Genomic DNA, 25,999 nt, shown 5'->3' with positions numbered 1-25,999 from the left:
ATTGTCCAAGTCACTTTCTCTACTCAGTTGTTTTATTAATTATAGTTTTAGCCTGTGCATAGTTTTTTAGTTTTTTTCCCTGAAAGTTGTTTCTTTCCCAAATCTTTCCCTTGTTTTAGATAGAATTATATTCCTTACTCACTCACATGTTAAGCTTCCTTTTTTCCTTGAGTAATTTAAAGCATTTATTATCTGTATAAATAATCCCAGTATCTGAAGTTGCGTAAGTCTGGTACTCCTGTCTGCTCTTTCTGCTGACTCTTGATTATGGTATCTTGTATTCTTTTTTTTTTTTCTAATATGTTATTGTGAATTCATTTCCTAATGTTATTATTCATCTGAGCTTCAAATAGAAGATGGCATGCATGTGTTTATGTCACATATTCATTGGCACCAGTCCAGGACCCTCTTTAATTTCTTAGCCTGAAGTTTCTCAGATTATACTAATAGTAATAATTTTAACCCAAAATTTATTTAAGGAAGCTATAGTTAGGCGTTATCAATTGAAGCCTTCTCTCTCCATAGAACACCAAGCTGAGATCAACAAGTTTCCTAATTTCTCTTTGCTAGAGGGCAGGATTTTTCTAGTTCATCCTTTTCCTATTTTTATGCAGTGTTCACAGTTTGAGGTCTCCAGGTTGCTCAGGACGGTATCTAATGTCACTTAGTGGCTATTGAAACAAAAGCTTCCTGGTACCAAGATTATCAAAGGCCTCTAGAATAGGTAGAGTTTCAGCTTTTCAGTATAGCTTTTAGCTTCAGATTTCTCTTACTTGCTGATGCGCTCATTATATTTGTTACATTTCTCCAAGATTTTTTTTTTTTTTTTTTTTTTTTTTGAGATGGAGTCTCTCTCTCTCTCATCCAGGCTGGAGTGCAATGGTGCATTTTTGGCTCACTGCAACCTCCAACTCCCTGGTTCAAGTGATTCTCCTGCCTCAGCCTCCTGAATAGCTGTGATTACAGGCACATGCCACCACGCCCAGCCAATTTTTGTATTTTTAGTAGGTTTCACCATGTTGACCAGGATGGTTTCAATCTCCTGACCTTGTGATTCGCCCCCCTCAGCCTCCCAAAGTGCTGGGATTACAGGCGTGAGCCACTATGCCCGGCTCTCCAAGATTTCTTAATGTGTGCTGTTGGGAGGGTTTTCAAGTTATCTCCTCTACCATGTTGCCCTAATTGTTTAAGTGTTAGGGCCAGGCATGGTGGCTCATGGCCTGTAGTCCCAGCACTTTGGGAGGCTGTGGTGGGCAGATCATCTGAGGTCAGGAGTTCAAGAACAGCCTGGCCAACATGGTGAAACCTTGTCTCTACTAAAATACAAAAAATAGTTAGGCATGGTTGTGCACACCTATACTCCCATCTACTCGGTAGGCTGAGGTTGGAGGATTGCTTGAGCCTGGGAGGTTGAAGCTGCAGTGAGCCTGTATCACACCATTGCACTTCAGCCGGGGTGACAGAGCCAGACCCTATCTCAAAAATAAAATAAAATATAAAAAATCGAATCACTGGCCCCAGTATAATGGTAAGGATCTGGAAAGCACAATCACTATTTGTTCAACTAGCAGTTCTACTTTTAGGAATTTGTCTGATAGATACCCATACATATGGTAAATGAAGTATGTACAAGGATATTCAGTACAGCATTGTAATACCAAGAGTAGTACCCATCTAACTGTTCATGGATCGTAGACTGCTTAAATAAGTTATAGTATGCCTTTACAATGGAAAAAGAATGCAGCAGATTTAAATGTACTAATACTGAATGATTGCTGGAAATATTAAGTGAATAAAGGCAGATATAGAACCATGTTCATTGTATTCTACCATTGTATGAAAAATAACATTCACATGAATACGTTTACGTGCTTATATAGTAAATTGGTAACTATAGTTACCTTCAAAGAAGGAAATTAGGTGGAGGGGGACAGGGATGATAATTATGTACCCTTTTGTACCTTCTTTTTTCTTACCCTTTTGTACCTTTTTGAATTTTAGACTATGTGCATGTATTGTTGACTTTAAATAAATGAATTTTTAGAAATAATTTTAAGGCATTGATAGATGTAGGCAGGATTATTATACATATTGGGTTGTAAATTTAATCTTTGAAAAATATTCTGGTTCGGGTGTGGTAGCTCATATGTGTAATCCCTGTATTTTGGGAGGCCAAGACAGGCAGATCACTTGAGCCCAGGAGTTTGAGGCCAGCCTGAGCAACATATTCTAACCCTATCTCTACAAAAAATATAAAAATAAACTGGGCATGGTAGGGTATGCCTGTAGTTCCAGCTTCTCAGGAGGGTAAAGTGGGAGGATAGCTTGAGCCCCGGAGTTGGAGGTTGCAGTGAGCGATATCACACCACTGCACTTCAACCTGGGTGACAGAGCAAGACCCTATCTCAAAAGAAAAAAAAATATTCTGACACTATAATAGGAAATTACATGTTTTTTATCTATGGCTGCCGCCACTGTTTTTCAGTGGTGTTTTATTGTCTTGTTATAGGAAGCCAGGGATATCAAACCTGTATTGGTTGTTCCTGGGTAACATGTCTGATTTGGTTGTTTGAGTCCCTTGTCGTATTTTTCTGGCTCTTTTGGTCAGAGATCAAGTGCAGAGGGAATGTACGTGGACGTGTCAGTTAGAAAAATGAGTTGAAACTGAGGGATCAATCCCTCCCCAGTATCTTTAGCTTCATTCTAGGCTTGGACTCTTTTGTGTGGACTAACCATTCCTTCCTCAGATATGGATCCAGTCTTTAACCTTCTTATCCTCCCATTTGTCTCCAAATGATACTGGTCCTTAGTTCTAAGCAATCCAGTTCTACTACTACCACTAACAGATTAGAACTAAAAGTCCTTAACTTTTCAATCCATCCTTTTGACCTAGGGTTCTTTAGCTCTGTGTATGTGTGTCTGTCTTATACTTTTAGTATGATGATAATAGAGGTGTGCCTATTGCTAACAACAGTGTGAATTAATATTTAAGAGCTTCAATTCTGTTTCAGAAGCTAGCCACTAGGTGTCCCTCTTGTAAAGAAATAACAGAAATAAGCCTTTTGTGAATTCAAAAAATTACTTTTGTTCTTTGGATAAAATTACATCATCCTAATTATATTGCAGCGATATACCCATTTACCCCTTTATAAATGTCAATAGCACGTTTTTCTTAAACAGTTGTGGTAATGTACTTCTAAAAGCACAGGACTTTTTTTTTAAACATGGTATCCTATAAATATAAGCAGTTTGTACTTTGCTGCAAATTGGCTTTAGAAAAGAGTAAAGGAAAATGAAATGATGGGTTTAGCAGTTGTGGTCATGGGAAGACAAGTGGATTTTGCTCTGAGCTTTGGAGGATTATATAATAGGTGCCCAGTACAGACTTGTCAACTGATTGAAATGTTTAGCTCTGTGGTTTCTCTGCCATAATAGCTTTGATATGGTTTGATGGAAGAATTTCAGAACAACAGCAAGGACTTAAAAACAGTGTGAAAGAATATAATCCTAATGGTTCCCCAGTTGGGCCTTTACTTACTGCAGCCATGCAGACAGTGGTAAGGGAGTTCTTGTGACATAGTATCCCAGAGGGTGTAACTTTCCACAGCAGTAATTAGCCAGCCATTCATGGAAATGGAAAGCCAAACACTTGATCATCTTGAGGTCCCTGAACTGATTCAGTTAAGGAAGCCTTTTCCCAGTCACCAAGTCAATACTTTGTGATATGCCTCTAAAATATGTCCCTTTCTTACTCTTTCCTTGACTGTAGCATTTATCAGCTGTAGTATCCTATGCAGAATACTACATTCTTACCTCATTCTTACCTCACTCTGGACTGTTGAGGAACCCCCTCTGCCTCCTGGGTTCAAGCGATTCTCCTGCCTTAGCCTCCTGAGTAGCTGAGATTACAGGCAAGCCACTGTGAATTTTTGTATTTTTACTAGAGACAGGGTTTCACTATGTTGGCCAGGCTGGTCTGGAAACCCTGACCTCAGGTAATCCACCCGTTTTGGCCTCCCACAGTGCCGAGATTACAGGCATGAGCCACTGTGCCTGGCCTTGATATAGAGTCTCTCTCACTCTGTCACCCAGGCTGGAGTGAGTGTCGCCATCTCAGCTCACTGCAGTCTCCACCGCCAGGGTTCAAACAATTCTCATGCGTCAGCCTCAGCTGAGACTTACAGGCGTGTGCCACACCTGGCAAATTTATGTGTTTTTAGTAGAGGTGGAGTTTCACCATATTGGCCAGTCTTGCCTAACTCCTGACCTTAGGTGATTGGCCTGCATCAGCCTCACCAAAGTGGATTACAGTTGTGAACCAGCGCACCCAACCTGGCTATTAGATACACCTTTTTTTTTATGGTAATAATCACGTATTCAGAATCCTTTAAGCTTCTGTGCCCACAAGAGTTATTAGCTCAGAGATATCTCAATTGGCCCTAGGGAGCATTGCCAATAGATGACATTTCTCATCTTATTTTTTAGTCTTATACTGTCTGTACCACATTCTATAGTCTGAGGTTAAATCCTTCTTATACCCACTCATTTGAAGTTGCTACTTCTCAGGTAGTTAGAAATATAATTCAGGTATTCCTCGTTAAACAAAACAGAATAAATCTTCATTATATTTGCCGTTTAAATGAGTAATAGCATAGTTAATGTTTCTTGAATGTTTATTTTTTATTAAACATAACAAAATTTAATGTAATCTTTGTTTAGATTAACTTCCTTAACTTAAGGAAGTTTTCTTGGCAAGTTACTTATTTCCCTGTGGCTATTACCTTATCTGTAAGATGGAGACAGTAATAGTACCAGTTTTATATATAGTGGTTTTTAGTTTGAAGTGCATGTCAAAATTAACTGTGAGGCAGTTTCAAAATGCGGAAATGCAGATACCTGGGCTTGATCAGCAGAACTTCCTAATTTATAGTCTTAGGACATCTTTACTTCTTTTTTTGTTTTTTGTTTTTGTTTTCTGAGGCAGAGTCTCAGTCTGTTGCCCAGGCTGGAGCGCAGTGGCGCAATCTCAGCTCCCTGCAGCCTCTGCCTCCTGGGTTCAAGCAGTTCTTCTGCCTCAGCCTCCCGAGTAGCTGAGATTACAGGCAAGCCCCACCACACTTGGCTAATTTTTGTATTCTTAGTAAAGACAGGGTTTCATCATGTCGTCCAGGCTGCTCTTGAACTTCTGACCTCAAGTGATCTGCCCACCTCGACCTCCCAAAGTGCTAGGATTACAGGTGTGAGCCACTACCCCTGGCCAAGGACATCTTTACTTCTAAAAAGCTCCAGTTGATTCTGATGTTTATCTCTACCTGAAAAACACTGATCTGTGTGCCAATAAGTCACTGACCTTATTCTCAAATTATTTAGCCAGTGGGGAGACAAGACTGCAAACTCTTAAAACATAGTATATAGTTAGTGCTGTGATGGAGTACTCATGGGGTATGGTAGCACAGAGGAGGGCTCCCTGCCCTAGCCTTTGGAGAGAAGTGTTACTCACTAAGAGCAGGGAACAGGAAAGACTTCCTAGAGAAGATAGAATTTGAACATGTTTTTAAAGGATGAGGAATATTTTTTTATGTCTAGGTTTTTATCTAGATGGAGGGAAAGATGGTTCTGGTGGCGAGAATATCAGATGCAAAAGTGTAGTGTAGCAAAGTTAGCACAATGTAAGTAGTTTGGTGTGCCTAAAAGCTAGGGTGGGGTTGGTGAGTGATAGAGGAGGCTGGAGAGAGGCGCATTCTGCCATGCCAGGGAGTTTAGGTAGAGTCATACTTTGAGCAGGAAATCTTCCTGTTCGTATGAGTGATCCATATCTGAAAGTGGATCTTTATATATAGTCTCTCTCTACCTGATTTCCTAGTGTATTCAACTAAATGTTCCCAAGCTGTTCACCATTCTAAATCCTAGAATGTCTTTTTCTTTCATATTTTGTAGCCATCTGTGAAAGATAGCTCATCTGTATTGTCTCTTTTGCCTAGGTTCCTATAGTACATGTTTTCTCCACAGTTAATATGGAACAGATGCTGGCATTTAGTGCTGGTATTCATTTTTGGTAAGCATATATCTGCTCTTCTTTCTACTTTCTAGCATTTCTTAGTAGGGGCTCTACTGGCATTTTTGAATGGGACAGTTTTTTTTGTTGTGTGGGACTTTCCCATACATTATAGGAATTTTCTATTCCTGGTCCCCTACTTTCTAAATCCCTCAAATGCTCCCTTGTCTTGCAGCAACCAAAACTGCCCAGCCATTTCCAAATGTCCCCATACTCCCAGCCACTCTCAGTTGAGAACTGCTTAAGTACTCAAGTATTCATCAATTATTGGAGGTAAAAAGGTTCTTTTTCATTTCATTTCAGTCTTCACCTGCTATATTCATTTTCTTAACATATTTTCTACTAAAGCCAATACCACATAGTTAACCTGTTTCCTATTATTTTCATGAAGTAGTGGTACTAATTTTTAAAAAGGCAAAAATATATAACTATTACTTTCCAAAGTATTTACATAATGATGTGAGACATAAAATTATGGTTTTCATTCTCCCAAATTATAGTCATTTTAATCTATACTAAGTAACTAAACAGATCCTTTGTATTCATGCTTCCAAAAAAACACTTATCATGGTACTAATCCTAATAAAATAGATTATTTTTATAAGGAATGATTCCATTTATTTTTGAGAGACTTTAAATTTTCATCTTGGAATACATTCTAAAAGATGAAATGCCTGTGAATGAGGGATTATGTAGATACTTTATAGATTTTGTATTTTTCTTGAAAAGTTCAAGTTTTGGTAGATTTTGTTTCAACTTGAAAATGATATTTTATAGCTGACAGTAGAACAAAATTTTTTGCTGAAATTTCATCAGCTGTTATTTGCTGCTTCCAGATGTCATACGAGTTGACAGGTTTAGTGTCTCTTCCTTTTCTATTGCTTATAAATGAAAGAGAAACATAGAGGAAAACTTAATCCCTTGTATCAGTTAGGATGCTTTATATTGCATGAAATAGAATGCCCAGTTAAAACAGATTTGAACTATATTAAAAGGACACTTTGGCTCTCATAACTAATGTTCAGAGGTAGATGGACTTCAATAGAAACAACAACTCGGTTATATCATCAAGGACCCTTTTTTTTTCTGATGCTTTTCATTGTATCTTGTATGGTGTCTGTAATTCTCATAGTCATAAGATGTTGCTGGTAACAGTTAGGGTTATAGTAGATATCCATACAGAGTGCTTCTCTCCCAACATTACTGAACAGAAAACCTGAAATTCACTATGATTAGGCTGCCTACGTAATCTGCCCAATCTGGAGCCATTGTGTCCAGGAAAGATTGATTTTTCTTAAGTTATAAGGTACACCCCTAGAGGGTAGATATAGAGTCCATTCATTAAAGTATGGTTATAGATCATGAAGGATGGTGGTGAGAGGTAGGGAATGATTGCTAAGCAGATAGTCAAAATGTCTACTATATATCTCATAAATGATTTTAAAATATGGAGACAAATATTTAAAACAAAAAGTAACTGAGATACACTTGAATTAACAGTACAGAAAAATACATGATTATTTTTGAACTTTCAATTCTAGAAAGCTCATAATAATATAGCAGATTAGAGTGTGGACTCTAGAGTTAAGAGGAAGTACTGCCTGGGCTCAAATCCCAGCCAGCTCTGCTACTTTCTAGCTGAATGATGACCTTGGAGGAGTGACTTTTTCTCTCTGCCTTAGTGTTTTCATCTGTAAAATGAAATAATAACGTTTACCTCATAGAATTATACGAATTAAATGAGTCCATACATAAAAAATATTTAGAGCTATGTCTGACATAAAAAGCATTTAAAAATAAACTATTGTTATTTACTATTGCTACTTGCTAGTGCTCTCTGGTAAAACAGTTTACTGGTAGTTTTTATAACCTGTAAACATTTCTAATGTAATTAGTGTTACAGTATTCTGAAAACAGACATGTGGAATGTCTAGCTTTAGGTTACCTCATGGAGTCACCTGTGTTTAAAAATCAGAAGTAAAAATTTTAAGCATGTTTGAACTGACATGATATATCAATGTGATTCTAAAAAGTACTTGGAAATACTCCTCTTAATAACTGTAAACAAGGACTAAAAAGCTGATATCCTGAATATACTATGGAAACAGTTATTAGGAGAGTTAAGTAGCAGGATGATAAATCTCTCTGTGAGCCCTTCATTTCACTCTTCTTTAAAACCTTTGTTGTTAGGGCATTAATTACAAGATAGAATCCATACTGCTTAACAGAGCATTCAGGGCCCTTTCTAATCTGGTATTAATGTGTCTAATTTCATCTCTGGCCACTAAACACTAAGTTTAATGTGAATAGAGTTTACTTATGAAATCACAGCAAAATACTCTGTTTAAAGACACTGTCAGTATTTGAAAATAACAATAACATTTTTGAGTACTGCGTTCTAAACTCTTTTTTTTTTTTTTTTGACATAGAGTCTCACTCTTTTCACCCAGGCTAGAGTGCAGTGGCACGATCTTGATTCACCACAGCCTCCACCTACTGGGTTCAAGTGAGTCTTCTGCCTCAGCCTCCTGAGTAGCTAGGACTACAGGCGAGCACCACCACTCCTGGCATTTTTTTTAGATGGGGTTTCACCATGTTGTCCAGGCTTGTCTCAAACTTCTGACCTCAAGTGATCCACCTATCTCCACCTCCCAAAGTGCTGGGATTACAGGCATGAACCACCATGCCCTGTCTTTAAACTCCTGATATATTCTTTCTTTATTTAATTGTGATAGCAATACCGTTGTTATCCCTGTTTTACTGTGAGAAGCCTGAGGTACAGAGAGATTGTCTCTTGCTGAAGAACATGTTAAGAAATAAATTATTAAAGTGGTATTCAAACACAAGGTCCACTTAACCTCTCCCCATCCTGCCTCTCAACCTTATAGTATATTGAGCCTTCTTGCTATGTACAGTGTCAATAAAGAACAGGAAGCTTTCATATGAAAATTATGAAATGGAAGGAAAAATGCAGTGCCCAATGTTGGTGATTGACTTATTGCCCTAGAAAGAAGTCCTTGTTGGACTTAACCCCTTGTTTCTCTTTGTCCTTAATGTCTGGTGAGCTCTCGTTAGTGTTCTTTTGGTGTATGTTGGTTTATTAGTGTTGGAGTGGGATGATAATTGGCAATTAAAAAAAAAGAACAGAAATATTCAGTCTTCTTTTAACTTTGTATTAGAAATCTTAATTCTTAGAGTTTAACCTCCATTTGCAACTCTTAGTTGTGGCATATTTCATAGGAAGATAGCTTTGAGACTATCAAAATGATTAGATAAGTAACCCTAATTCTGGTTGGGTACTAGTTTCTAAGATAAGAAAGATAAATATATTTTTTTCTTAAAGGGGGCAAAAGAGAAATCTTAAATGAATACTTCTTATAGTGAAATATTTTTAAGTTTAAAAAGAATGATTGTTAAAATTATTTCTATCCTTTCTATCGTGACCATCCTGTATGTGCCCCATGGAAGCATCTTTGGCTTTATTGAGTTTAAAAGTAACAAATCAGCCAGTCTCACACCTGTAATCTCAGCCCTTTGGGAGGCCGAAACAAGAGGATCACTTGAGCTCAGGAGTTGGAGAACACCCTGAGCAACGTAGCAAGACATTGTCTTTACTAAAATTAAAAAATAACAGCCAGCTATGGTAGCTACTTAGGGGCCTGAGGCAAGAGGATCACTTGAGCCCAGCAAGTCAGGGTTTCAGTGAGCCCTATCTTGCCACTGCACTCCAGCCTGGGCAACAGAGTGAGACCCTGTCTCAAAAAAGGAAAAAACCCACAAGTCATTATGTGGAAGATTTATTTAATACACACGTATTTGTAGGTAAAAATTAAGTCAAGACTTTTTATAATGTCAAAAAATAATCATAGCTAAAAGTTTGGAGTATGGCCTTCATATTTGCCAGTGTACGTATAAACCTGTGCTTTAAATATAAAGGCCATAATTCAACATGTACATTTTTCTACGTCAGTAGATAAAGTTCTGCCTCATCTGCCTCATCTTTTATCACTACTTAAAATTCATTATGTAGATCTACCGTGATTTATTTAATCAACTTTCTGATGATGTGATTTAGGTTGTTTCTAATTTTTTTTTCTAATATAATTACTTGACCAATTATCCTTGTGATAAATTATTTCTGGGAATAAAACTATTGAGGCAAAAATATACAATTTTTCAATTACAAAATTTTACTTTATAACTTTTATGAAATTGAACTAGAAGCTTACACCAGTTTATATTCCAACCAGAAGCTTGCACCAGTTTATATTCCAGCCAACAGTGAAGTGTCCATTTCACCACACTTCCTTCGCATTTCTAATTTAAAAAACATTTCTGCAAACTTAATAGGTAAAAATATTTTATTTCTATATTCATTTCTTTGGTTATTAATGAATTTGAACATCTTATTATAACATTAGAGCAGTGTCATTTAAAAGGAACTAATGACTTTTGATTTGCATCTTTTTTCTTGGGATTATGGTAGCATTCCCCATATGAAAATTTGCAATTTGAAGTTATGAAGTCAAAAGTATAATTGAGATTATGGATCTAGCACCTCTTTCCTTAAATGTGTGTGTTCATCCACATACTTTCTTGAAACTGTGGGAAGAGAATGATCCTTTTTTTTTTTAACAGGCCGCAGAGAGACTGGTCTTAGCAGTTTCTAGTTAGCAAGCATTGGAAATAAATCTCCTGTGTTAACTCAGTGAAAATAAGTATAATATACTTGTTTTTCTCATTTAATACAAGTTCCATCCAAGTATTTTTCAACCTTTTTTAAATTGCCTGCAAGGAGCTTTCTGCCATGATAATTTGATACCATAGATACACTGTTTATCTGTTGTATACAATAGCCCTTTGTAGGGCGGCAAATGTTTTAACAGCTAAGATTTTGATGGTCCTTCAGAGAACCAGTTTTTTTCCTCTTAGGGGCAATGCTGCTGTCATTGAGAATGCAGTGTGTATTGATATTGATATTTGGGGGAGGAGAGGGAAACAGCTTTACTATGCATGAACAATTGCTTGGGTTTCATAGGACTCATAAAAGGTTAGTGTTTCTTTTGCTTTGTCAGATTGTCCAGAAGGGAACATTAGGATTAATAGTTGCTACAGTTACTTCACCAGTCTTATCACCCAACTCTAACCATGGTATCTTGGAGTCCCTAAGTTACCTACAATGTTCTAGGTATAGTAATGCCATTTTTGAGAATGTTGCTATGCCAAGGACATAGTGATGTTATTGTAGTTGAAGACATTTTGTTGAATTTAGGGAACAATAGCCCTAATGCATTAGGAGTAATTGTAAATGATCAGACCTTTATCCTTGTGGTTCTCAAACAGTGATGATTCTGCCTCCAACAGGATATCTGCAATTTTGGTTGCCACAACTGGGTGCATGGTGTTCCTAGTGGCATCTAGAGGGTGGAGTCCTAGGATGCTACTAAACATCCTGCAGTGCAAAGGACAGAGTCCCCCATTGCAAAGAATTATCTAGTCCAAAGTACCAGCACTGCCGAGATTGAGAAACCCTGCTCTGTCTTAGTGATAGTACTTCTTGGAATCTAGCTTTAGAAAATCATTCAAGTAATATTGCTATGATTTTGGTTTGTGTGTATTTTTTTAAGTGGGACATATATTTTTATACATAATTATGAAAAATGGGAAACATTTAATTATTTGAGTCGGAACACGTCAGGCAACACTGAAGAATTGGAAACCATTTGAGAGAAAATTAACTCACCCATTTCAGCAATTTCTTTTTTGAAACAGTATCATTCTGTCATCCAGGCTGAAGTGTAGTGACACAGATGCAGTTCACTGCAGCATTAACCTCCTGGGCTCAGGGGATTCTCCCACTTCAGCCTCCAGAGTAGCTGGGACTATAGGTGTTTGCCACCATGCCTGGCTCATTTTTGTATTTTTTGTAGAGATGAGGTGTCACCATGTTGCCCAGGCTGATCTCAAACTCCTGGGCTCAAACGGTGCACCCATCTTGGCCTCCCAAAGTGCTGGGATTTACAAGCTTTAGCCACCGTGCCCAGCCTCAGCAGTTCTTTATATGACACCCTTCAACTTCTGTTTGCTCACCTTGGGTTAAAATACAGTATAATCATCTACCATTATCAATAGCCCTTTATTTCTTAGAAGAAATAAAAGTATCTCAAAAATGCAGCAATTTGTAAATGAGTTAAATTCAAGTATGGGTGCATTGAATGTTTTCTATATTATTCTCTTTTTCTGTATTTTTGAAATATTGCAACATCCCATTTTAAAAGTAGTGTACTTTTCAAATTTGTTCATGTTTGAGCTGAGGCCATTTTTATCAATAATTTAGCAATGTATATATAATAAAATAGCAATGAATTACTTTGTTATAACTAGAGCTAGTTAACTACAGCAAATAAAATTATTTCCAAGGGCTTTTTTCTCTATGTTTGGAATGTTGAGTACTTTCTGAACGTATTCAGGGTGTACTAAGTGTTAAAAGGCAAATGGTTTTTTGAAGTTTCTCGAGCAATAATTGGGGTGGTTGAGTATGCTTTACAGTTCCATAAGATGGCAAGTTGGTGATCCTTTTTTCTCTAAGTTAGTGTGGAAAAACATACATTTAGGAAGAAACTATATTATGCATTAAGATTAACAAAATCAGTTTATTTCTTATTTTAAAAATGTCTCTCATCCTCTTCATAATGCTGCTATGGTATGCTTATTTCACAAATAAGGAATATTGCAAGATGTTTTGTTTTGGAAGAATTATTTATTATTTAAAACTAGTACCTGTTGCATTTGCATTCAAATTTTTTCATGTTTTTTCCTCTGAGATTTTAGACATCTGGCCTTTAGATTAGGAAAGGGTACTTTTCAACTTTGTTCCCAATAAAAATAAATAGTAAACTTAACATGATTGTTTTTATATGACAAGTGGCACTATCAACATACGTATAATTAAGCCCGTCTTTCTCTAGCTTGTGCCAAAACTGTCTTGTTATTGAAGAAAACTACTTATGCAGATCTCTGATAACTTATTTTAATGGAAGGAATTTTACTTGAGTTTATGGTCATTGCCTTCTGACAAAAATTTTACCAAATTATATAAGTGTTTGATGAAAGATACTCTACTAGATTGTATGAAAAGAAAATTATTTTGGATTTTGGAGTCCTACTGCAATGAAATAGATTTTAAGGAGATGCCAGTAGTCATTAACTTGCTCTAATGGATTGTTAGAAATTTCTTCTAAGTAAAGAAAACATTGTGTAAAATCATCATGTAGTGAAGACATTTAAATTTCTGTAGTGGATTCAATATTTTGAGCATTCGATTTTTTTAAAAAAAGGAAGCATGTCAATGTCTCTAAATTTAGATACATTATAGTCATTTTTCTAGAATCAGGCATTTAGTGAATTATTGCTGTTGATCCTGTGTCAGACCAAAGTTTAGACCTGAAAGCATAAAGACTGTAGCTCAAAGTGCCTTCTGCTTAGCAACCAGCTTGTTGTCTACTGTTTTGCTACTGAATGCACGTACTCATGCCTCAGAAGTGTATCTGCAGCCAGCTGGACTCAACCAGACAATACTTCATTCACCTAATTTCCAGACTAGTCAAGCAAAGACATCAGCTCATTGTATTTAGTCATGAGGAAATTTATTTGTAAACTTCAAATAGTAGCACACTGCTCTCAAAAGCCCCTGAACTATGAGAAATTGCCTTCTAATTCAGAAATGTGAAGTCCTTGGAATTTAGAACTGCTTCCCTTTTTTCTTTTTTCTTAATAACATTTGCAAGAGAAATTAGCTCTTCATAGAAAATATATGTTAAATTCTAAGAATAATTTTAGAATTATCTTCGAGTAAAAATTCAGAAAGTTCAATATGCATCCATACTTTTATTATATACCTTGATCCTAACATGATTATTTTCTCTCTTAGAAAACAACAGTTTTGTTGGCATGTGAAGCTCCAGTTTCCTCAAAGTCAAGCTGAGTATATAGAAAAAAGGTATCCCTGCTGTCTTTCAATAACGTTAATGTCAGTAGTAGAATGGATAACTGAATTATGGTATATTTATACAATGAAATGGTAAACATCACTAAAAATGAATGAACTACAGCTGTGCACATCAACATGCATGAATCTCAGAAATAATGTAAGAAAAGTAAGTTAAGGAAGGATGTATAGAACATGATTCTGTTTGTAAATACAGGGGAAGAAAGCCAGAAAACTAAATAGTGTACTTTTAGGAATGCCTACAAAGGTGATAGAACTCTAAGGGAAATTATTAACATAGAAACCCTCATGATAGTTACTTTAGCAGGGTAGCAAGTATTAAATAGAGGCATCCAAGAATTAGAGGACTGAAAATTTCCTATTTCTTAAGCTGAGTGGTTGTTAAGGAGATGAAAAATGACCCTAAATTCTACCATGCAAAGATTGCTACAATTAACATTATAATGTTTCACCGAGAAAATTGATTATTTTAGATATATTTATGTGTACTTATTGGAATTAATTTGCATAAAGTTTTTTGTGTTATTGTTTCATATTCAGACTTGTTCTTTTCTTTTTCTTTTTTTTTTTGGGTGGGGGTAGGGGGTGTGGGGGCAGGATCTTGCTCTATTGCCCACACTGGAGTGCAGTGATGCAGATCTCCGATCACTGTAGCTTCAACCTCCTGGCCTCAGGTGATCCTCCTACCTCAGCCTCCAAGTGGAGGGGACTAAAGGGTCAGGACATCACACCCAGCTAATCTTGTTTATTTTTGGTAGAGGAAAAGTCTCACTATGTTGCCCAGGCTGGTCTCAAACTTCTGGGCTCAAGCAATCCTCCCACCTCTGCCTCCCAAAATGTTGGGATTACAAATGTGAGCCACCACACCTAGCCTATAAATGTTTCAAGTTTCATTTATACATTTTAACAGCTCGCACCTGTTATCCCAGCACTTTGGGAGGTCGAGGCAGGTGGATTAATTTTGGCCAGGGGTTCAAGACCAGCTTGGCTAACATACTGAAAACCCATCTCTACGAAAAATACAAAAATTAGGTGGGTGAAATGGCATACCTCTGTAATCACAGCTACTGGGAGGCTGAGACATGAGAATAGCTTAAATACTAGAGGCAGAGATTGCAGTGAGCCAGTATCATGCCATTGCACTCCAGCCTGGGCGACAGAGCCAGACTTTGTCTCAAAAAAATAAACAAAACATTTTAACGTTTGTGAACAATTTCATTTCTTGTTTTAGGAAAATTTTTAACTTGCTCTTTAAGTAGTATATTTAGCATATTCCTGCATTATATGTAAACGTCCGCTCTTTGTAGTTGTCACAGGGATTTTAGCGAAGAACTTTGTTATTTGAAGTTGCATGCAGGGAGAGGGCTTATTTTACAGATAGGGGTATGTAGCCAATAGTATATATGAATATGTATAAATGGTTAAGGAAAGTTTAAAACCGTGTGTTAATTTTATTTATACAGCTTTATATATATAAGTTTAAAACAGTGTGCATATATTGAGGAAAGTTGGAAAACTTAAAATGTTTTGTTTCCAGGGAAATTAGTATCAATTTTTTAACCTGGTCTTATAAACTAGAGTGGATAAACTTGAACATGCACTGAAATCTGAAACCTTTTTCAGATTTATTATTTCTGCTAATTTCAAATATATTTTATCCTGACCTCTTCTTTTCATGTTTGCATACAGGTGTGTGTTAAAAGAGTCTTCTTATTTTTATAATTGATTTATACAGATCTTCTAAAAATGTTGTTTTTTAAGACCTTGTTAAGTATGTCCAAGAACTCTTTTTGAGTGTTTTCCTAAGTAATTTTTGCTTAAAAGGATATTTTATTTTGCCAAGAGTAATATAAAAGGTCTTTGTTCAGTTATTTAAACCAAAAAAAGCCACATTTAGTAATTCAAAAATAACACCTTTAGTAAAAAATTATAAATAATAATATAGGTTGTTTTTTTTCTTTGTTGGAAAGAGTACCAGAAGATAAAACTATTAATGAAATCCTAAAACCTTACATTGATCCTGAAAAGTCTGATCCTGTAATTCGTCAAAGGTATGCTTCAAGAATATTGTAAGTTTCTGAAATAATTAAAAATGTTGAATAGTTATTAGAGTCATCCATGACTGTCAGAATGTGATGTATAGTGCAGTTTACTTTCTATCCCATTTTTTTGGTGTTTACTGAAGGTCTGTGAGTATAAATAACAACAGTAGCTGACACTCATTGTTTACTGTGTTCCAGACACTCTTCAAAGCAGACAATAACAATTATGTTAATTCATATAATCCTCATAATAACTCTGAAAAGTAGATTATTATTATACCCATTCTGCAGATGGGGAAACTGAGCCTTAAAGTGGTTAAGTAATGTCCTATGGTTAGTAAACAGCTAGGATTCATACCCAGGCAGTCTGGAGTCAAAGTCTTTACTATTAACCCTTAAACTAAAACAACCTTTGAAGTTGAACAAAAAACTCTGAAAATTAAGTTTCCAAGTAACTTTTAAAGACAGGAAATCCTGTTTCAGCCAAGTCTTCATGGAACTAAGTAAGGTACACTCTGCCTCCTGTCCAGAAATACAGCATGGACAAAAATGGTTAACATAACATAACATAGTGGAATGATTCAGTCATGGATCTCTGGGTTAAAATAGCTGTTTCTATCCCTTATTAGCTGTGTGATTAAGAGCAAGGTACTTAATTTCCAGGCCTTAATTTTTTTCATCAGTGAAATAAGAATGTTAACACTTCCTAGATAGGGTTGTTACAAAGCTTAAAAGAAATAGCTGTATACAATTATAAATACAGGACCTAGCATATAGTAGGCACTGCTCAAAAAAGGAGATTATTATTAGAGTGTGAGTTATTAGTGCTCCTGGGCAGAAACCCAGTTGATTTTATTTTCACCAGATGGTACTTGCTGGGGATATGAACGAGTGCTTGGTTTGGGTCCAGAATAACCTGGTATTTAAAATTTAGACTGGGTGGATTCTAAAATATAAAATCCAGTTCTAATTAAATCTCAGTATTTTGCTTTTGATAAAAGGTCATGCCCAGACTGAACCAGATTCCTGTCACATATCAAGCAGTCTTTAGAATAGCTGTGATAGTTGAGTTTCTTTCCTTATAACTAGTAACCTAGTTGTTATCATTAGTCATATACTTGGCAGTAAGACAGAGTGTCACTGAATAGGATATCTTTTTTATAAAATTATATAGCCGGATTAATTTATTGAAACAGGTATTTTAAAATTTAAGATGTTTAATTGAACAGAGGAAAAAATTCTTTTCAGATTTCTGGTTAGAAAAAATCTTTATCTGCTTTTCTGTTCTTAAATGGATAAACTTTTAAGTATTATTAGGTACTCACAAATGCTTAGTCTCCATAAGACTGTCTTTATATATTAAAAATCAGCTTTTTCTTCAATATATTTTCATTTCAGGTTGAAAGTTTACATTCGCTCTCAGACTGGAGTTCAAATTTTAATGAAGGTCGAATATATGCAGCAAAATTTAGTAAGGTAAATTGCTCCCCTCCCCATTTCTTTAAATATTTTTTAGTTCTGTAATATAATTAAGTAGCTTGATTAGCTCAAGTTATTAAACTCATCTAGCTATCAACAAGACTTGTGCTTTTCAACTTTCAAGTCAGAATTCAAAATAATCACACTTACAGGATAAATTTGGTTGAAAAATCACCCGGGTTAGACTATTTTATTTTCTTTTCTGTCAACTGATGTAGGGGAACTAGAATATTTTAGAATACAAGCGTTCTTTTATTTGTTCTATTATGTTTTACTTTATTGAGCTTTATAGATGCTGCATTCTTTACAAATTGGAGGTTTATGGCAACTCTGCATCAAGGAAGTCTGTCTGCACTATTTTTCCAACAGCACGTGTTCAGTTCTAGTCTGTGTGTCACAGTTCAGTAATTCTTGGAGTAGTTCAAACTTTTTCATTAGCATTATGTCGTTATGGTGACCTGTGATACAATAGTAACACTTTAATGTTACTACTGTTATTGCTTTGGTGCACCATGAACTGTGCCCATAAAAGATGGCAGCCTAAATAAATGTGTGTGTTGTGACCGTTCAGCAGCCAGTCATTCACCGATCTCTTTCACTCTCCTCAGGCCTCGCTATTTCTTGAGACACAATAATATTGAAATTAGGTCAATTAATAATCTCACAGTGGCCTCTGAGTGTTCAAGTGAAAGGAAGAGTCACACATCTCTCACTTTAAATCAAAACCAGAATGATTAAGCTTAGTGAAGAAGACATGTTGAAAGCCTGTTTCTCTCCTGCTAGTTAGCCAAGTCATGATTGCAAAAGAAAAATTCTTGAAGGTAATTAAAAGTGCTACTCCAGTGAACACAAGAATTATTAAAAAATAAAATAAAAAATAAAAAAAAGTATAACAGTCTTACTGCTGATAAGGAGCAAGTTTTAGTGGTCTGTACAGAAGATTAAACTAGCCCCAACATTCCCTTAAGCCAAAGCCTAACTCAGAGGTAGGTACTAACTCTCAATTCTATGAAGACAGAGACGGGTGAGGGAGCTGCAGAAAAGTTTGAAGCTAGCAGAGGTTGATTCGTTAGGTTTAAGAAAAGAAGCCATCTCCATAACCTAAAAGTGCAAGGTGAAGCAGCAAATGGTGATGTAGAAGCCACAGAATGTTATTCAGAAGATCTAGCTAAGATAACTGATGGTGGCTGCACTAAATAGATTTTCAGTATAGACAAACAGCCTTATATTGAAAGTAGATGACATGCAGGACTTACAGCTAGAAAGGAGAAGTAACTGCCTGGCATAAAAGCTTCAAGGGATGGACTGACTCTCTTGTTAGGGGCTAATGCAGCGGTGACTTAACGTTGAAGCCAGTGGTCATTACCATTACAGAGATCCTAGGGCCCTTAAGAATTATGCTAAATTGGGCCTTTGTGGTGGCTCATGCCGGTAATCCCAGCAGTTTGGGAGGCTGAGGTGGGCGGAGTCCAAGGTCAAGAGATTGAGACCATCCTGACCAACATGATGAAACTCTATCTCTACTAAAAATACAAAAATTAGCTGGGCATGGTGGCGCTTGCCTATAGTCCCAGCTACTCGGGAGGCTGAAGCAGGAGAATCGAATTGAACCTGGGAGGCAGAAGTTGCAGTGAGCCGAGACACACCCCTGCGCTCCAGCCTGGGTGACAGAGTGAGACGCAATCTCAAAAAACAAAAGAATTATGCTAAATCTATTCTGCCTGTGTTCTGCAAATGGAACAACAGAGCCTGATGACAGCACATCTGTTCATGGCATGGTTTACTGAATATTTTAAGTCTACTGCTCAGAAGAAAAAGTTTGTTTTCAAAATATTACTGCTTATTGACAGCTTTGATCCTCTTTGGGATTCTAAAGAAGGAAAGTTATAAAATAGAGTAGTGAGTAAAGGACCTTAAAGGAAAATGAAGCACAGAGGAGTTGAATGCCTAGAGCTAGGTCATGTGAATTTTATTTAAGCGTACTTCTTTGATATATTTTTTGTTTAGATTTTCATTTGGCTCTATGTTTAAATAAGTCTTAACGTTTTGACTTGCAAGTTTCTGAGTTGTGGTCTCTAGGTATCCCGATTCCTTTCTGTGCAATGGCATAAAAGCTGTTTCCTCACCTGCTCCCTTTTGGAACGTATCATCTTACAGGCATTTCTACTGCTGTTCCCAAAACCCTGGTCTGCTAGGACAACCTGAGATTTCCATCTACTTTGGCTCTTCATGGACTTACAGTACACATTTCTAAGTTAAATAAGTGCTCTCTGGGCCCAAGTAACATGTCCTATATTATAAACTTTAAAATACTTAGTATTCCATATTTACTTTTTATTACAAAGAATTCTGATTTCCTTGAATTTTGGAAGAAGAGGATATTTTGTCAGTCAAGTTTGACTGGCTTAGGTGAGTGGACACATTGACCCTCAGAGGTATTCATTCTCTTAGCAGCCTTGTGATACTGAAGCCATGATCTCATGGCTTAAAACATGAGTAACATTTAAATGAACTAATTAGATAAAATATGACAGATGGCAAGAGAGGAACTGAATTTAGAAGAGGAAACATAATAAAAGAAAGAATTATGTAATGATTGACTCGAGATAAATTCCAAGGGAACAATGTAAATTGTTTTGTTTAAACGTGAATTATATGGAATTGACTTTAAGATTTTACTAAACAAAACTGAACTTTTTTAATCCCCATAGTGGAGGGTATATAGATTAATAAAGTAAAAAGTGAGTGGTGTTGAATATAGGGAATACCTAAAATAGAATGATTTGATATTAAACCTCAGCCTGGCCAGGTGCCCGTGGCTCATGCTTGTGATCCCAACACTTTGGGAGGCTGAGGCAGGCAGATTGCTTGAGCTCAGGAGTTTGAGACCAGCATGAGCAACATGGGAGGACCTCATCTTTTTTTTTTTTGAGACATAGTTTCACTCTTGTTACTCAGGCTGGAGTGCAATGGTGCAATCTCAGCTCACCACAACCTCCGCCTCCTGGGTTCAGGCAATTCTTCTGTCTCAGCCTTCCGAGTAGCTGGAGTAGCTGGGACTACAGGCATGCACCACCGTGCCCAGCTAATTTTTGTATTTTTAGTAGAGACAGGGTTTCACCATGTTGACCAGGATGATCTCGATCTCTTGACCTTGTGATCCACCCACCTCGGGCTTCCAAAGTGCTGGGATTATAGGCATGAGCCACCGTGCCCGGCCGGACCTCATCTTTAAAAAAAAGAAAAAAAGATAAACCTGAGCCAGTCTGAGGACCATGAAAGTACTTTCATTCTACTTTATCTGTGGAGAAAGCTGATCTTCCAAATTCCCCTATTTTGCTGTTGACTTGAACTGAGTGATAGATGAAAATACTATCATATATCATATAAAGGAAGGAGAAAACGGTTATGTCCCAGGTCCAGTTTAAAAATTGCCATCCTGTTTAACCTTGAGTAGCGATGGGATCATTTGACACCAATAATAATGTCAGAAATTTCTGTTGATGTAGTTTTCATCTTGAAGGTGTACCTAAATTGGTGTAAGATAGATCTTCATGTTTCTGATTATTAGGTCAGCCTCAAAGCATAGTTATGCTGATTTCTAAAGAACCTCACAATTTTATAAGTATTTTGTAATCATAAGTAATGAAGCTAACTAGTATAGAGATATATTTAGGCATAGATTTTTATTTATTTTTTATCAGATTTTTAAACCATAATGTTCTCTGTGTAATATACTCATGGATAGACTGAGCATTTACATTTGGTTGTATACCTAATTACAGTTATATAATTAAAAGAAAATACATTCAGAGAACACCTAAGGAAAATTATTATTGGTTATAAATGTTAAGCTCTAATTTAAGGTAAGTGTTCTAAATAGAACCATTTTATTATTTCCTGAAAACTGCTTAGAAGACAGAAACATGTCGTTTCTTTGTGGCTGTTTGATTCTACATTTTACAGAATTACTGTGACTTCAGAGTAAAGTCTTTTTTGGCAAATATTTGATGTTGCCAGTTTTCATTGGTTTTATTTTCCATTCTTGGAAGGTATATAGCTGGCAATTGTCTCATGACATAGATATACCTGCTCAGCTAGATTAAATTTTTCCCAGGTTTTAGCTTTGGCATACATGGCTTATTTTTAAATTGTGATCATAGAATTTGTCTAATCTAAGGAATTTGCTTCTGATCTGTTTGGGAGTTTTCTTTTCAGAATACATAAGGCCTGAATTTATCTCTTAGAAAAGCTATTCCAGCTTTTTAAATAAATTCACTTATTTGTTTAGCAAACAGTGAGTACCCTAAGATCCAGATACTGTTCTAGACGTTGAGGCTATGGCAGTAAAAAAAAGTGTTCCTGCCCCTGTGGAGAATATCTTTCATGTAAGACGCTTGTGTTAGTAAAGCCACTCTTGCCCTTTGCCGCAGTATTTATTTCTTACTAACTTTCTATTCTCAGAAAGTAAATGAGTGGTTTTGGACTAGAAAAGCCTACGTTGCTAAATGTCAGGCACTATCAGAGGGCAACTGTTGTATTACTGCCCACTTAAGTTATTCCTGACTAGAGAATGTGTGAAACACCCGACTTTGACTCTGTCTATTTAAGAGCAGTTTTCCAAATCTATTAAACTTTAAGCCTAGATTTTACTTTTACTTTATGGAATTATTTACCAGAAATATGTTTAGAAATATTTTGTTTTTTACATTTATTTACTACTTTGATACTTGTAAACCATGGTGGTTTTTTTGTGATTTAAGCAGCTGTAGTATGATTCTTTCCAAATTTATTTTAAAAAACAAATACATTTAATCTTCTAGGCGTATAAAATACAATTGGGGTTTATATAAGAACGGATAAAATATAGTTCTGTTGTAGTAGAAAAAACAGACACACTGTATATATCATAAGAAACCTGTATCTAAGTCTTAAAAGCAATGTGGAAGGTAGCAGGTAGCCTCGTGTCATCAAGTCTTTGTTGCGGAAGTGACGTTTAATCTGCATTGAAGGTGAATGGCCCATGGTTAGGGGAGTGCCTCAAGAAGTATAAGGGCATGATATGTCATAAACAAGGCAAGTAAGTGATTTAAGGAGGCTGGAGTATATAGACGTATGCAGAGCAGTATTTTTAAAACTTTTTTTAAAAAGATATGGTTGAAGAGTTAGTTCAGGACCCAATACTAACACTATTTACACTATTTGGATCTTGTCTCATTGGCAGTAGAAAAGTGTAAAAATCTAGCAAAAAAAAAAAAAAAAAAAAAACAGTAAAACTTGGTGATCAAGTTGGCAATAAGGAGCAAAAAATAGAAATCAAAGGTGACTACGGTTTCTAGCATGATTGCTGTATACAAAGATATGGAGAGGCTAAGAGGACATTGAGTTTCATGTAAAGGTGGCATCATTTTTGGGAACACCGCTTTCAAAAAGAATAACCTTACTCTACAGATTATTAGGATATCTTCAGGGTGAAATTGTATGCTAGTAAAAAATAGTAATATTATCCTTCCAGAATACATAATCTGTGGAGTAGAACTTACTTTACTTCATGAGGTTCTAGACTAGACATTTTAGAAAAGTTTCACCATTACGAATAGGACATTTATTATAATAAATGATAAGTTTATTGTCACTGCTTCTTAAACGTAACCTAAATCATGAAAACTTCCAGAATAAGCATTTTGGTTTTATGCGAAATGTACATCAGAGATTTGCTATAAAGTCAATTGTGTTTTTAATTTGATGCAGAGCTTGGAAAGTTACTAGGCCTGTTTTCCCATCTGAAAGTGGAAATCAGAACAGGAATGATATTGCATGGTCATAAAGATTAATCTTAGTTAATACATGTCAGCTACTTAACACAGTGCCTGACACCCAGAAAATCACTCCTGTGTATTATTCAAGTATTTTGAGTTTCAGCTAGAACATTCAGGTCAATATCATGCTGAAATGATTCAATGAACATAAGAGGTGTTTAGGTTCCACATGTCTGGTAATAGTTAACTGTATCATATATTAAATTTTTTTTTTGTTTATTCAACAGCTTATTTTAACCAAATTCCTTAAAAAAAATTTTTTTTTTTTTTTAAGAGACAGGGTCTTACTCTGTTGCCCAGGTTGGAGTGGGAGGGCAGTAGCACACAAACATAGCCTTACGGCAGCCTTGAACTCCTGAGCTCAAGGAATCTTCCTGCTTCAGCCTGCTGAGTAGCTGAGACTCCAGGCATGTGTCAGCCATAAAATTTCTTATATTTCTGGGATATACTTTACATGTAATATTAGCTATACATTCCCAACAGGCCACTCATCACTAAACACAAGGGAGCAGATAACCAGTCATGTTTCTTAATATTTATTTTGACATAATTGGATACTGGAAGAATATGAGATCTCAGGAACTTAAGATATTACTGACTTATTTCTGTAGAAATTACCCTCAAATCTAGATAAAGTTTTAAACTTTCTCCCAAGCTCTAAATCTTGGTTTCCAGCTATCTTCATTTATACATCTCATTAAATCTTAAGCTCAAAATGTCTAGATTTCATCACACCGCATATATTTCTTCCTGGTGTGTGTGTTTCAAATTAAACAGACTGACTGTTCCTGGCATCTAGTAAACAGTCACAAATGATGATACTCATTTTCTATTACTGGCACTGTTGTTCTATTAAGCCAAGGTGTAAGACCTTGTAGCCCACCGTCTTCCAATACTTCTTGACTTCTACCTTGCATAATTGACATCTACAATGAGTCTTCCATCTGTCCTTTCTTCTCCATTCCTTTTAGGTGTCTACAGTAGAGTTCATTTCCTTCCCCCAAAATGGATGTGATTTCCTTATCTTTAGAACCTTAAAAGTGTTTTGCATTTCTCATAGGTTCCTATAAATTTGACTTATTTTATCCCAATAAATAAACCATATGATGATTAACTCCCTTTTGAAGACAGTGGTTGCTGTAGGCATCTTCATCTTTTTATTTCCTACAGAGTTGTGTCAGCGACTTTTCCACAGTAAATGTTCGGTCTTAATTTTTTAATAAGTAATGTGCAAATTCATTAAAAATATATATGCCTGCTGAATGCTAGGTATTGATGTCATGTTAATACCCTTAAGCAGGGCTTGGGCAGCCTTTCCTACAAATAGCCAGATATTAAATATTTTCTGGCTTTCTGGGCCATTTAGTCGCAATTAGTCAATTCTACCATGTAGCACATTAAGCAGCTATAGACCACGTAACTGAATGGACATGACTAGAATGGACTATGGTCCAGTAAAACTTTATTTACAAAAACAGATAGTGGGCTGGATTTGGCCTCCTGGCTGTAGTTTGCCGATCCCTGCTCTAAAGGGTTTTTTATTGGTTATTTGTGATTGTATATCATGTAAACAGTTAGGGGCTTCAGTTTTGAACATGTGAAATGAGAGACAAAGAGAGATGATTGTAACAAGGGCCCAGAATAATTTAAAAGTTGCTTCAGAAAGTTGTAGTACCTGCTCAGACAGAGGTCAGGCTTTTTGATACCTGAACTTGACCTAAAGTATCAGTAAAGATTAATCAAGTCTGTATTTCTCATTTATTCAGTTAATTTTTATTGAGCCCCTTCCATGTGCCAGCACAGTACTAATCCCTAGGGATATATAGACATCTAAAAGACTAGCTCTTGAAGAGCTCACAGTCTAGGTGGGAAGACTGATATGTGATAAATACTGCAATAGATAGATACTTAAAATACAAGGCATAAAATGTGCCCAGTGGAGGGCATGGGCTTCTTTGCATAGACAGTCCAGACTTAATCATTTCTTGATGGAAGGACAAACGATTATGTTTCCAGAATTTTTCATATAAAGCCAAGAATTTAGATTTAAACCCAAACCCAGTTTAAAGTATTATCTAAACTTTGATTTCATAGATATCACAAAAAATTTTACTATTCATGAGCATATTATCCTGTTGTACTTGCACAGAGTCTGTTAGTCGTTTCCTCCTGTGCTGGTTTTAGTTAATAATTTTGGAATCCTTTTTGTTTGAAAAGCAACCACCAAAAGTATGAGCTATTTCTCTTGGATGATTTTATTTCCATGCTTGAGAGGATGTTTTTAAATTTTTGAAATTAAGGTTATTTTACTTTCTTTGGATCTTTATGGCTCTTCAATGTAAAATATTTTAAAATCATTTTCAGTGATATGGAGAGGTAAGATGCTTTTTCCTATCCCCTTTTTGAGAACTTGATTTTACCTGTGTAAAGGCCTCAGGTGAGGCCAACAAGGCCTCTTTTGGCTTCCACCCACTCACTAGCAAGCAAAGACCCCCTTTCATTACCGGCCACTTATTCTTCCTTTCTGTAAACCCCTCCCCAGTGGAACATGTTATCTGTATTTCTTTTCTTTTCAGAACAGTAATTCTCAGATTTC

At 36.1% G+C, this 25,999-nt stretch overlaps 1 protein-coding gene across 3 annotated transcripts in view; it reads left to right on the top strand.

Annotated features, from left to right (window-relative positions):
* ZNHIT6 (zinc finger HIT-type containing 6) overlaps nucleotides 1-25,999 on the top strand; it is a 59,543-nt gene that overhangs the window by 14,709 nt on the left and 18,835 nt on the right. For all 3 annotated transcript variants that reach the window (XR_013520219.1, XM_002751027.6, XM_009001616.5), the window contains exons 6-8: nucleotides 13,986-14,054; nucleotides 16,034-16,114; nucleotides 17,504-17,581. Coding sequence is in view for 2 of the 3 variants with exons in the window: in XM_002751027.6 (XP_002751073.2) it covers nucleotides 13,986-14,054; nucleotides 16,034-16,114; nucleotides 17,504-17,581 (228 nt within the window). In the remaining variant the exon portion in view is untranslated. The remainder of the gene's footprint in view (nucleotides 1-13,985; nucleotides 14,055-16,033; nucleotides 16,115-17,503; nucleotides 17,582-25,999) is intronic.

Source organism: Callithrix jacchus, chromosome 7 (assembly GCF_049354715.1).
Source record: "Callithrix jacchus isolate 240 chromosome 7, calJac240_pri, whole genome shotgun sequence".
In the NCBI taxonomy this organism is placed as follows: Eukaryota; Metazoa; Chordata; class Mammalia; order Primates; family Cebidae; genus Callithrix; species Callithrix jacchus.
Note: the sequence above shows the minus strand (reverse complement) of the source record. Positions and strands in the feature narration are given on the sequence as shown.